This window comes from Lutjanus erythropterus, chromosome 13 (assembly GCF_056507025.1).
Source record: "Lutjanus erythropterus isolate fLutEry1 chromosome 13, fLutEry1.hap2, whole genome shotgun sequence".
Lineage (NCBI taxonomy): Eukaryota > Metazoa > Chordata > Actinopteri > Lutjaniformes > Lutjanidae > Lutjanus > Lutjanus erythropterus.
Window position 1 is genome coordinate 39,497,406 of NC_139329.1, and position 13,367 is coordinate 39,510,772.

Here is a 13,367-nt window from a genome sequence, read left to right on the forward strand (position 1 = left end):
CAGGATATAATGTGTAATAAACAGACGGTTGTTTTGCTGCCACACCTCTAAAAGAAAAACAGCTGTTCTGTTATAACAATATATTGTCATAACTTCTATTTTATTGTGTAGAACAACAGAAGTCATGAAACGTTTCATGTTCTAATAACTTAAGAATATGTTGTTATAACTTGAAATGATCCTGTTATAAACTTAAAATATGTTGTAATAAAATGAAAATATGTTTATCAGGAAATGTTTTGTTATAGCAGTAAAAAACATCTTGTTAAACAGATTATAACCTCATATTCTTTCTCTGGCAGGGCAGCAGTACACTTCCTTACCTACACACCAAATATAAGCGTGTTGCGTGTTCAGACTCGATAATCGAAAAAAAAAAGTTCACATCAAACAGCTGCAGTGCAAAAATGAAGGTTGGAAACAACAGAAAATCATTTACATCCTGCATGAAAACATCTGTGACGTTTCACTGGCGGTGACTTTGGCAAGATTCAGTTCAGTGTGTCATTTCCTGTTTTTTCTGGGTGACCTTGTTCCCTGACTTCCTGCTGTTGTTTCACTGAGTCTGTGTGGTTCTGCGGGAGAACACAGTCAGAGTCCTCAGAGGAAAAGTTCAACATTCAGTGAAATCTTCTTCTTCTTCTTCTTCTTCTCTGTCTCTGAGAGTCACATGGTACAAGATTGATTCCTGTCTCACATCTGTACAGTAAATCAGAAGCTCCAGCCAGCAGCTGGTTAGCTTAGCTTAGCATAAAGACTGGAAACAGAGGGAAACAGCTAGCATGCCTCGGTCCAGACTGAGAAAGATCCACCTGCCGACGGCTCTAAAGCTCCGTAGTCTCATATGAGAAACTGACAGAACATTAAACTATCGTTTAATAACCTGAAAATATCATTATTTACTGTGAAAACATACTGTGAAAATATTTTTAGCACTCTTATGGCATCTAGTTGAGAATTGTTGATGATGCAGAGGTCAACTAATGTTCCATGAGGTTTGTATGGCGGCCATCTTGAATTAATGTCCATGTGAACGGGGGAAAAAAACATTGATTTTCATAACACACAATGTTCAAAGACAAATGAGTTTTGACACAATTCTGACACCAGGAATCAGATGGAAACCAAACACTATTGGTGAAAAGCAGGAAAATAATCTAATAACCTTTAGGCTCGTAAAAAATTTTAATTTTGCTATTTTGTTTCGCAACAGTTTCCTGCATTAGCAAAATAAACTAATGTAAGCGTTAACTAAGGTGAACTAATGTTAATGTCTGGGAATATGGGATAGAAGTCTCAGAATATTCTGACTTTGTTTCCCATTATTTCTGACCATCATTTCATTTTCTCAGACTTTTAATAAATTGATTAATAATAACCTTTCAAATGATATAAAAGAATAAACGTTCATCTGGCTAAAGCAGAAAAATACTGGGAAGCAAAATATTAAAAATTACGTTGTTACTTAAAGTCAACTTCAGTTTTATCAGCGACTCCAGGTGCTTTTATGAGACAGGAAGTGAAAAAATCTGCCGCTGTGTGACTTCATCCTGGTACGAAAACACACAGAGATCGTAGCTTCAGCAGCTAACGTTAGCTTTTAGACGTCTGTCATGTGACTTCCAGGTGTGTCGTCTTTCTAATTTAAGAATCTTCACAGTCTGATCCGTCAAGTTTTTACGACAAACTGAATTTCTTGAGTTGAAAAAATTTGTTTTAAATGAACAAACATCATGTTTGTGATTTATGACATAATTCAAACTGAGTCCAAAAATAATTTGTCTCTTGCAGTCGAGGTTTGGTCCCACAGTGGTTCCACCAGAGGGGGCGTGACTTCGCCGTTCCACGCCCTCAGACTGTAAAGACGCTCCGTCTGTTTCCTGGTTTTCAGTCGCTCATCTCTCCCAGTGCGTCCTCTTCAATCTGTCGTCCAATCACTTCCAGCTGAACCTTCTTCTTCTGGCCTTTCCTCTCTTCCTCTTTCTCTGCTTTCTCTGATTGGGCGTACCAGGGCTGAGGGGCGGAGCCGTCACAGGTCCGGCCTCCTCTGCGGAAGCCTCCTCTGCCGGCCCGGACGAGCCCCCAGCCCTGCAGCTGGCCGTCGGAGCCGCCCTCCTGGACGCCCCTGGTCTGGTCCAGCTCCTTGGCGCTGAGACACGACATCCTGACGGGAACCGTGTTGCCGAACTTGGAGTAGTCGACGCAGTAGCGCCCGTCCTCCTCCGTTATGATGGAGACGAAGCGCCTCCCCCACAGGATCTCCTCAGGAATGTAGGAGGTCCGAGCCTGCATGGTGATCCCCGTTGTCTCCACCACACCTGATAGAGAGGACGGACACACGGCGAGGCTTTGGTCACACATACGTCTACTAACGGGACGGTAATGGGGGAACTACTTTCTCTCTACGACAAAGAAAGTAGTTCTGCAGACAGAAAGTAGTTCCAACATGAAACGGCTCACAACACAGTCTGTGGATTTTCTAGATTAACTGGGTCATAGTTTTTGGGAAGAGACGCTGGTTTTGAATTCTTAAAATGTATTTTTTGGCTCTTTGAGCTCCAAAAGCTGAGGGACATTCAGTTTCATTAATTAGAGAGAAGACAAAAATAACGTAAGAGACGCAATAAGACAAAAAAGATGTAAGAAGACAAAAAAGACAGAGTACATTTCAAAACCTGTTAACTTTTACTTTTACTGCAGTAAACAAGTTGAATCAGTACTTCTACTTTTACCAGAGTCTTTTTTTACTCAAGTATCTGTACTTCTACTGGAGTAAAGACTATTACAAATAAAACAGAACATGTTCAGTTAAAAAGACAAACACTTGGACAGTTGTGTCTTAACAGTCTATTTGACTGACCTTCCAGGATGACGATGATCTCCAGGTCCTCGGAGGCCAGTGATTGGGCGGAGAGCTCGTACAGAGGACTTCCTCTCTCCATGGTGTGGCTGATGATCAGAGGAGAAACCAGGAAGATGCCGTTACTCCTCAGAGGGTTCTCCACCTGGATGTCCAGCTGGGACACAGGGATCACCTCGCCCTCCGCCGTCACCGTCCGCCGGATCACCTGGAGGGGAAGCATCAGTCAGAACAAACAAACAAACAAACAAACAAACAAACGAACAAACAGTTTGTTTACCAGCTTTGGTTCAGGTGGACTGAGAGACACTGAAGGTTTGATTTTGACGTTTCTGCTCTGGAGATGCAAACTAACTTTATATGAGTCAGAATCTGTTTGGGGTCATTTTCTGTCTCTTTCTGGTCTCTTTGCACCTCTTTGTGGGATTTTTAAAAATCTTTTTGAGGCCCTTTTGGATCTCTTTAGGGTCATTTTGCATTTCTTTATGGTCATTTTTGTCTCTTTGTGGTCCTTTTGCACCTCCTTGTGGTAATGTTTTGTCTTTCTGTGGCCCTTTTGCATCTCTTTGTTGTCACATTTGTCTCTTTGTGGACTTTATCCACTATTTTTGAAAAATTACCATAAAGACTTGTGGTCATTTTTGTCCCTTTGTGGCCCTGTTCCATCTCTTTGTGGTTGTTTTATGTCATTTTGTGGCCTCCTTGCATCTCAGCAGCTCTGTGTTGTTCCTTTATGTCTATTTGCAGTCACTTTATGTCAGTTTTTGTCCCTAAGTGGACATTATTTTGTCTCTCTGAACGTCTCGCTCAGATGAAGTGTAGACGTCACCTGCAGTTGGATGGTGGCAGAGATGATCATACTTTTCCTCAGGTCTCCGACTCTGAACATGAAGGTCGGACGACCGTTTCGTTGAGCGATGACGGCGTTTCTGGAGAAGATGAGCGTCTCCGCTCGGCGGTTGGCCTGCGCCGTCTTCATGAACACGCAGCCAAGCATCACGGCGTTGATAATCAACCCCACAATGTTCTGGACGATCAACACAGTAATGGCCAGAGGACATTCCTCTGTCACCATCCTGCCGCCAAAACCGATGGTCACCTGCAGCACACGGGACGTCAGGACACAAACAACAGCACCTGGACGAGTCAACAAGACAGACGACGGCTCTCACCTGCACTTCAATGGAGAAGAGGAAGGCCGAGGTGAAGGAGTGGATGGCCGTGACGCAGGGGACGGGGCCCGGCTCGCTGCTGGGGTCACGAGGCTCCAGGTCTCCATGAGCGAAGGCCAGGAGCCACCAGATCATCGCGAAGAGCATCCAGGAGCAGAGGAAGGCCGAGGTGAAGATGAGGAAGGAGTGCTGCCACTTCAGGTCCACCATGGTGGTGAAGACATCCTGCAGGAACCGACCCTGAACGCCACAGAGGAGACAAAGGGAAGTAAATCTAGACAGGCAGGTAAGGTTAGGATTAAGTTCAGATTAAACCAGTCTCAGATTTACTTTTCTTCATTTTTATCAGTGCAAGAGCATCTTTGTTATTGCTAACGTTAGCTACACGGAACAACCGCTAACGTTAGCTACACAGAACGACCGTACCTGTTCCCTGATGTTCTTGTGAGCCACATTACAGGATCCAGTCTTGGTGATGAAGCGGGCTCTCTGAGATCTGGAGCGGCTGCGGTTCCTCTGGTTCTGATCCTCCGCCAGACGGGTCAACAGGAAGCCGTCTGGCAGGAGACCTTTCCTGGCCAACATGATGCTGAGCACACAGATTATTTGATTTATTTTATTCACTTATTTCATTATAATTCTATTGTAAAGAAAAAGAAAAAAGAACTATAAGGGTGCTAAAAAGAACCCACTCAGGTGTTTTTACCGAGAACCCTTTTATATTCCAGTACTTTTATCTAGAACCCATTTAGGATCCATTTAATGTCCCACAGGTTTTATCTAGAACTCATTAACGAGGGTTTGACTGGGGTTTTCACTGAGGGGGTTCTACTAAGAACCTTTGTATATTATGTTACAAAAATTCCTTTCTTCATAAAAGGGTTCTTCACAAGCAAATGTTTCCGAGTAGAACCTCAGCCCTTGAAGGAGAACCCTTTGGAACCCTTATTTCTACCTTTAAAGTAAACTATAACTGTTTGTTTACTTCCACTTTTTGTTTTTACTGTATTTTAAATCTAAAATAAATTTTTAATGTCGTCTTAATGTCTTATTTTAATGTTTTTCTGTGCTCCACTAAAGCACTTCGAGCTGCCCTCTGTCTGATTGGTTGCCTTGCCTTAGAAGTATTGATTAATTATTGGGTTGCACAGACACAGAACGGGGAGCAGAACCTCTGATGTCATCATAGAGAAATCATAATCCTGTAATTAACCTTTAAGATTCATTACGAAAATAAATTCACATGAAATATAACAGACAGCAGGATCAGCTGTTCTACATTGTTTACTCAGAATAATCAACATCAGCTGATCACAGCGTGACGACAGTGAACACACCAGGTAATAAACACGTCATCATGTTACCTGTTCAGCTCGGACACCAACAGATCTCTGATTTATCTGATCATCACTTTGTTCTTCATGTCGACATCAAACACAACACGGCCTCCATCCACCGTCCACCCATCATCACATCCTCCTCAGAACACCAACACCGCCCGACTGTGTCGAGTTATAACGCGACACAAGGCAGGGATTCCGGTCCAGACCTTCAAAATAAAATACTGACGCGCCCTTTCTCTCCCACAATCCATGTATAACAGCCTAACGTTCAAACGAAAAGAAAAGAAAAGGAAGACAAGAGAAAGACAGATACGATAGGATAAAAAAGAAAGGAAAAACAAGGAGACGAAAAGGGGAAGGAAGAAGAAAAGAAGCAGAAGCAGAAGGTGAAGTACTTGGACTTTATTTGACGGAGAAGTGCCATAAAAAGGAATACATCTGCAAAAGAATAAGAAAAGAAATGTGGAAATATAAAGACAAATAAAACATAGAAGAATAAATTCATTTAACTTTTGCAACTTTTCCTATATCTATACTTATTATATATATATGTATATATATTACTCTAGACTATTAATAAATGAACAAATAAATGAAATTCTAATTTTTTTAACCAGAGGTTAAACACAGAGACATGTGAATTTTTGGAACATGGTTTCCACCTGTTTCAGAGCTTCTCATTGGAACAGACTTTAATTTTGAAATATTGACATGGGTTCCGGTGTGATGTGTTGAGTTTGACGCAGCTGCTGCAGGATGCTGAGCAGGTTCAACTCTGCAGAGGCTTCCTGCTGCCTGTAGGGGGCGACACTTTCACACTGAAACATTAAACATGAACCAGTTAATGATTCAGATTCAGTGAATTATTCATCAGATAAAAGAGTCGATGTAACATTTGTTTGCTTCGTCGAAATTCTGCGACTTAAGGGATTCTAAAAACATTTTGCTCATTTTTATAGTTAACACGAGAAGAAGTCAGAGATTTCTGATTTATTTTCTTTATTTGTCTTTACATTTATTGCCATTTGTCCACTTTTGTGCAACACATTAACACATCATGTAAATAAAAAGTAAAAGTTATCATTATATAAAATTACACTATCATTTTATCGATTTGCACTAAAAGAAAGAAAACTAACAGTACAGAAAAACTAAATACATTTAGATCAAGAAAATAAATTAAATTTGAATTTGAAATCATATTTAAAAAATTATTATATTTTAACAAAAAATGTTTTATATTATTTTCCCCTAATAATTCATAACGCCTTGGTTTTGTATTATTTAACCAAATGTAAACAATGTAAGATGATTTTCAGAAATATGTTCCTTCTCCTGCCTGTGTTATTGTTAAGCTTTCTCTGGTTTCTATATTATTTTTTAATTATACATTTACACAGATGCACTGGTACTAAAACCTTCATTTTCTGTTGAAAATATTGAATCCTTTGCTAACAAAAAAGGCCTAAAAACTTAAGCTGTCTGTTTTAATAATTTTTTAATATGAAACTTAAAGATTACTTGATAAAGTTGTTGATTAAGTTGTTAAAAAGAAGGTGGTCTGTAGGTAGCAGAAAAGCACCAAGGTCATGTTTAGAGCGAAGGGATCCCTTGATTTGTGAAACTCTCGCGAGACATTTACGCGGTATATCTTAATTGTTCAAGTTGTACACATTATGTAACAAACACTGTGATTAGACAGGGTTATAAACAAATAAACAAACAAACAAAAACCCCGCTTGGTTAGGGTTAGAAAAAGCTCATGGTTTGGGTTAAAATCTCCACTCTCGCGATATCTTCTGAGGGTTCCCCTCTCGGCATGACAACAGAGAAACAGTGGAGATCCAACAATCGTGTGAATATTTTCTGGTTTCTACGTACACTGAATATATTTTAGGTTGTGGACAAAACGTCATCTTGGGCTTTGGGAGACACCGATGTGGCCAGTGGCCAGTGTTTCTACCTCCGCCGGACGGTAGGTGGCGATATGCTAATGACAGCAAAAACGCGAAGAAGAAGAAGAAGAACACAACGTCAACAACACAACAAACATGGCGGACCAGGGAATCCCGTCAGTAACGCTTCAGTTTAAATGTGAGTATAAACTTTAACTCTGTGGTTTTTGATATATGTTTAAATTAGAAAAAGAAAATAAAAGAGTTTATCTTTTCGTCACATGATTTCTGTGGGTGTAATGTTGAGCAGAGTTCACAGAGCAGAGAGCTAACGCTAATAAAGAAGCTAACGCTAGAAACGTTATTTTTATTTATTTATTTTTTAATTGTTCAAACAGGGAATGTGCAAACATAACAAAGGCAAATATTACATATTAAATATTAAAGTTTTATTATTTTCTGTTACAAAACACATAGACAACAACTACAAAAAGGAACAAAATAAATTCAGGATAATAAAATGTTAACTAACCATCAGTTAAGCAAAATAAAATAAACACCCACCCAGACACACACACACACACACACACACACACACACACACACAAACAAAAAACATAAATAAGGATTGAATAAGCAATTAAAAACATTACTTCATTACCAAGTATTCTATAGAAGTCTTTGGCACACTTGGAATTTATTAATTTAATGTCATTACGATGAACAAACTCTTATTTTGATTCCAAAAGAAAATATATGTAAAATTAAAGTAATACTCTTAAATATGTCTCAGTATATATGACATATATCCTATAAATACATACTTTTTTGTATCACGATGCACATTGTATACATAATTCGTATATTTCTTATGTCTTATTCTGTATCTCTACTTCTGTAACAGTGTTTATGCATAATAACAGTATATTACTGTTTGGGAAAATAAGGTACATAACTTTACTGTATATATTTAGCTTTATTATCTATTATTTGCCATTTTGTTTGTCTGTATATTTGGCAGACTTTCCATATTTTTACACATGTTTTTATATGTTTTTCTTCTAATTGCATTTTTGTACTCTTGAAAAGGAGCATATGTATCTGTGGTGTGAATAATCTAATCTATATGAATGTGAATTAAAGCCCATGTCAATTCTTCAGGGACAGAGAGGCTGACGGAAAAACTTATCCGTTGGCGAGCAGCCAATCAGAGCCGGTTCACAGGCAGGCGGAACGCCGCCATCAGAGGATTTGAGTAAGTTCAAAGAAGCAGCTGTTCTCTGTCAGGGTTCCTGTGGCCCCTTAAAAAGTCTTAAAAGGACAGTTCACCTAGAAATTAAAATTCTGTCATTATTTACTCCAAAAGTCCAAAAAAAAAAAACACTGCTGGAAAACAGTTTTGCAGAATCTGACCAGTTTTCAAACTTAAGAAAACAACAGGAAAAAACACAAAAAGTCTCTGTACTGTTTGTCTGGTGTAATCCAAGTCTCCTAAAGTCCCAACATGCCAAGTTGACTCGACAGATGTCATTTCCATGTTTTTAGACTAAATCTGTACTGTAGATGCTTCACTTGGAGCCACACTGATGTGTGTGTACACACACCATCTGAACTGCTAATAAGATCTTACTGTTTTAAATAAACACTAATTATAGGAGAACGCATCATCTGAAATACTGTGGCTATTCCCTCTGAAGAACAAGGTTGACAAAGATCAGTTATTTTGGGAAATAAGCATGAAGCTGTCGACCTTTACAGCTGTGAAGTAGATCTTAAATTGCTCCTGAAACACTTAAAATTTGACTTGTTGGTCCCTGAAGGCACCCTGCTCTTTATTGTGTTCTTCATTCAGCACCTTTAAGTACATCTGATCAACTCTGCTGTAATAACTGTGAGCATAACTGTGTTTGCTTCAGGGCATTCGTGAAGGAAACTGGCCTGCAGGGAGTACTGAGCCCTGCCATGGCGAAGAAGAAGTGGGAAAATTTAAAGCAAAAGTATAAAGTAAGTTGTTGTAACTTGTAGAAAAGCCTTTTTTAATGGTTGTGGGACTTGAAATGGGTAGTGAGGCTAAAACAGCATCATGACTCAATAGGAGTCTGAAATAAAGAAGGAGCAGGGAAACCATCAGGGCTGTTTGTCAGTTGAATGTCTGTTGCTGTCCATTTGGCAGGTTATGTGTTGCTCACTAAACTCTTTTACAGGAGCCTCATATTTTACCTGCGCTGTCAGCAGCCCATCAGGAGAGAAGCTCTATGGTGTGCTGGGATTTTATACCTGATCTATGATGCACACTTTGACTTTCTACTACCATAAATCTGATGTTTTCAAATCACAGATGATGAAGAACGACATTATAGAAAAGTCAGAGAAAGATAAAGTTTGTGTCCCAGTGCACCACAGAGCCTCCCTGCTGTCAACATTATGTTTTTTTACAAGGAAAAAACAACAAATGTTTTGCATTTATTGCTGCAGTAGGTAGAAAGCCTAAAAACAGTTGACTGTTATCTTATCAGAGCATCCTGAGCCCCTCCCACTAGACGAGCAGCATCAGTTTAAAGATGCAGTGAGCGAGCATGGACCGACAAACGTCAGCTGTGTGTAATAAAGGAGATACCTGGAAATACAAACAGTTGAAGAGGAGAGAAACTACATTTAAAAACATAATGATTCAGTTAGAAGCTAAAGATACTGAGAGCTGAACATAAAGAGACTTGAAATGTCTTTCTCTCTGCTCTGCTGCACACACACGGGGTCAGTATCACAGTACTCACTTGTTCAAGGGGAAGAAAAGGAAGCTGGTCACGGTTTGTCCGCAGTCCGCTTGGTGGCGAGTCGGGCTCAGTTTGGCCAAAGTAAGTCCATTTTGGGTGTGGCTCAGCACAGTGGTAAAAAAAATGAAAATCAGCACGACGCAGTTTGACTCAGTGTGGCCAAAAATGGCAGTGAAGTAATAATTCAGTTTTAAGGCAACTTTTCCTGCAGGAGTTTCAGACATTGATTCAGGGTCTCACTGAAGAAATGTGCACGCCCAGCTGCACGAGGAGAGCAGCCAATAGGAGCCCCTGGTCTGAGATGACCTGTGATTGATTTAAGTCTACCATCATGGTCCAGATTCCCTAAAGCCTGAAAACAGAGCCCAGAGGAGGTGCAGAAGTCTAGTTCTGCCTCAGACCAGTTGAGTTACAATATGCTGAAAGGTTATTATGAAATTGTTTTGATATCACTGAGAAATAATGTTGCCAGCTTTAAACTTAGTCTTAAGATAATTTCTGACAGTTTGCAGAAGTTCATAAAAGATACTGAGCATAAAAAATGTTGCTTAAGCAGGTTCTAAGAAGAAAATTTGCAACTTAAACACCTGTGATCTATAATCCTTAACTTGTTGACGGCACCTTCCTTACAATCAGTGATTTCTCCTTCAATAATTAAGTACAAATGAGGGTTTAATTAGGAACACTTTAAAAAAGAAAGCTGAGAAAACTCAATTTCAAGGCAACTGTATTCACAAAATTGTTGAGTTTTAAGTCAAACTCAAATTTTTGCATTTTGAAATAAATTTCTCATTGAGGCACATTCTTCTGGTTAAATAAAGTTTTATACACTTGTGATAAAAACACCACAAGGTACCTTTAAATTTGTATGTCCTTTTCCTGTGTAGGTGCTGAAGAACCCTCCAGAGGGCATGGAGATCTTTTGCCAGTCCACCTCATGGCGGTGGTTTGACCTGATGGAGGAGGCCATGAGCGGCCGTCTGGCCGGGGGCGCCGCCGTCGTTCAGCCGTCCCTGCTGGACGAGGAGCACAATCCAGCTGTGCCTCAAGACTTTCCTGGAGGGAGTGTAGTTGAAATGGGAACTGTGGAGGGTGTCGGGACGCTCGGGGAGGTCCTGGAGCTGAACGGAATAAAAATGTGCGGGGAGGTGAAGGACAGAGCGGACGTGATGGAAACTCAGCCAGTGCTAAATGCTGCTGGACTGTACGCCACCTTACTGCCTAACTGCACCGACCAGACCAACAAGACCTCCTCCTCCTCCTCCTCCTCTTCCTCCTCGTCCAGAAACGTCGTCAGGGAGGTCGCAGCTGTCAACAGGAAGCTGGTGGAGCTGCAGAGAGAGAGGGAGGCTCTGGAGAAAGATCAGGCCGAGTTTGACACGGAGTTGATATCTTTAGAGAGAGACAGAGCGCTGCTCAACAAAGACATGGTCACTCTGGAGAGAGACAGAGCGACTACAGAAAGAGACAGAGCGGCAGTGGAGCGAGACAGAGCAGCTCTAGAAAGAGACAGAGCAGCTGTGGAAAGAGACAGAGCAGCTTTAGAGAGAGACCGAGTGTTTCTGGATCGAGACCGAGCGTTTCTGGAGAGGGACCGAGCGTTTCTAGAGAGAGACCGAGTGTTTCTGGAGAAAGCCAGAGAGGATTTAGACAGAGAGAAGAGAGCTCTGTCGAGGAGGGAGAGGGCGTTGCTGGAGACGGAGGGGATGGCTGTGGATGGAGATCCGGCTGAGATGACGAAGGACAGGGAGGTCGTTTTACAAACCAGGTTCTACCAGAGACTGATGGCAGCAGACCTGGCTCCAGACCAGCTGGAGACCAGACAGAGACTGGTTTCTTTGTTCCAGAAGCTCATAGAGAAAATGTGAGCGGAAGATGTTTTGTTTTGTGTTTTCATGATTCATGTTGTAAAGGAGAACTATTTCTGTCAGGTAGCTCCTTCATGTGCCAATAAAGACTCGTCTGAGAGTCCTTCCTCTCCATTGGTGTACAGACTTTCACTTTACCGTCTGATTTTGGGCTGCCTGATGTCGGCCTTACGCCTGAGACTTTTGAAGTGATCTCACGGTCGCAGAAACATTATCAATATGGAAGTAAAATCATGAGAGTTGTGTAGGACACAGGATTCCTGCAGGATAGGAGTCAGTTTCACTATTCATAACAGGACTTGGAGGGGACAGGAAAAAAAGTTAATGGAAGCAGGAATCATAAAAACAATAGGTCAGTTTTTTATAAATATGAAAACATGTTTGGACTGTGGGCTGGACGACTTTGAAAAAATATCTAACTGTGATTATATTTACTGATATTGCAACTATGATATGATTTGCAATATTAAGACTTTAATTAAGGTCTGATTTTTTGCGACAATCTGCACCAAAAAATGTAGAACTGCAAAGATTAGTTGATTAATTGGTCAGTTGTCAACTATTAAATTAATTGGCAACTGTTTTCATAATTGATTAATAAGTTTGGATCCTTTTTTGTCCATTTTTTCTGATTCCAGCTTCTTAATTGAGAATATTTTCTGGCTTCTTTACTCCTCTCTGACAGTAAACTGAATATCTTTGAGTTGAGGACAAAACAAGACATTTTAGGACGTCGTCTTGGACTTTGGGAAATATTGATCAACAATTCTCAGCATTTTATGACATTTTATAGAGACAACAACTAATCAATTAATTGAGAAAATGATTGACAGATCAACAAAGATGTTTTCTTCTGAGGAAGTCTGAGTAATCTGATTTAATGTAACGTGGTATTTTGAAATATTTTGAGACACATTTTATCTTTAACAGATATTCCACCTGCGATGTGAAAATTGCAGTGGGTCATATTGTGATTTTGATAAAAGTTTGATTAATTGTTCAGCCCTGCTGTGGACTGACGGGACGTGAATCATTCTTCTGACTGATTGAAGACCAATTTGTTAAACACATTTTTCATTCAAATTGCCATTGGTGTTTAAATTCTTTAAATCCTTTTTATCACGGAAAAGTAAAACACCTTGTATTTTAATTTTAATTTTTGTATTTTTAAAACAAAAATCAAATAACCACCACTTTGTTTTTTAATAATTGTTACTGAGAGGAAAATCCAATTACCAAAATATACGCTGACCTAAGACACACTGAGGAATGAATAAATAAATAAATAAATATTGCGAATGAGTTTTAAAAAAAAACTAAGTTAATAATTTTCAACATTAAATATCTTGTCTTTGTGCTCTATCGTTTAGACATAAGTTGAAAAGGATTTTTAAATCATTGCATTGTTTTATTATTTGTTTTATTTTTACATAACGTCTGTTAGTTGGAAAAAGA

At 39.8% G+C, this 13,367-nt stretch overlaps 2 protein-coding genes across 3 annotated transcripts; one reads left to right on the forward strand and one right to left on the reverse strand.

Annotated features, from left to right (window-relative positions):
* Nucleotides 1–1,674: 1,674 nt before the first annotated feature.
* Nucleotides 1,675–5,751, reverse strand: kcnj11l (potassium inwardly rectifying channel subfamily J member 11, like). Its single transcript, XM_084733676.1, has 6 exons — nt 5,397–5,751; nt 4,459–4,621; nt 4,033–4,272; nt 3,690–3,959; nt 2,861–3,068; nt 1,675–2,318 (listed from the first exon to the last, which is right to left on the reverse strand). Exons 2-6 carry the CDS (start codon nt 4,615–4,617, stop codon nt 1,888–1,890), a joined length of 1,308 nt encoding a protein of 435 aa, XP_084589802.1. The 5' UTR covers nt 4,618–4,621; nt 5,397–5,751; the 3' UTR covers nt 1,675–1,887.
* Nucleotides 5,752–7,299: 1,548 nt separating this feature from the next.
* Nucleotides 7,300–11,978, forward strand: LOC146317141 (uncharacterized). Of its 2 annotated transcripts, XM_084733683.1 has the most exons (4): nt 7,300–7,469; nt 8,432–8,525; nt 9,187–9,274; nt 10,932–11,978. In XM_084733683.1, the coding sequence occupies exons 1-4, from the start codon at nt 7,427–7,429 to the stop codon at nt 11,910–11,912; spliced, it is 1,206 nt and encodes a 401-aa protein (XP_084589809.1). In that variant the 5' UTR covers nt 7,300–7,426; the 3' UTR covers nt 11,913–11,978. The 2 variants fall into 2 exon arrangements, with proteins under 2 accessions (XP_084589809.1, XP_084589810.1); XM_084733684.1 differs by lacking the exon at nt 8,432–8,525 and having other exon boundaries at nt 7,403–7,469.
* Nucleotides 11,979–13,367: the final 1,389 nt, after the last annotated feature.

What these genes read in the sequence shown, in the direction of transcription:
- kcnj11l (XM_084733676.1), bottom strand. Translation starts at nt 4,617, where the DNA reads ATGTTGGCCAGGAAAGGTCTCCTGCCAGACGGCTTCCTGTTGACCCGT. An exon ending in CTGCCACCATCCAACTGCAG is followed by an intron (nt 3,069 to 3,689) that starts GTGACGTCTACA and finishes CTTCCCCTCCAG; the next exon opens with GTGATCCGGCGGACGGTGAC. An exon ending in GATCATCGTCATCCTGGAAG is followed by an intron (nt 2,319 to 2,860) that starts GTCAGTCAAATA and finishes CCTCTCTATCAG; the next exon opens with GTGTGGTGGAGACAACGGGG.
- LOC146317141 (XM_084733683.1), top strand. Translation starts at nt 7,427, where the DNA reads ATGGCGGACCAGGGAATCCCGTCAGTAACGCTTCAGTTTAAAT. An exon ending in AGTAACGCTTCAGTTTAAAT is followed by an intron (nt 7,470 to 8,431) that starts GTGAGTATAAAC and finishes TCAATTCTTCAG; the next exon opens with GGACAGAGAGGCTGACGGAA. An exon ending in ATTTAAAGCAAAAGTATAAA is followed by an intron (nt 9,275 to 10,931) that starts GTAAGTTGTTGT and finishes TTTCCTGTGTAG; the next exon opens with GTGCTGAAGAACCCTCCAGA.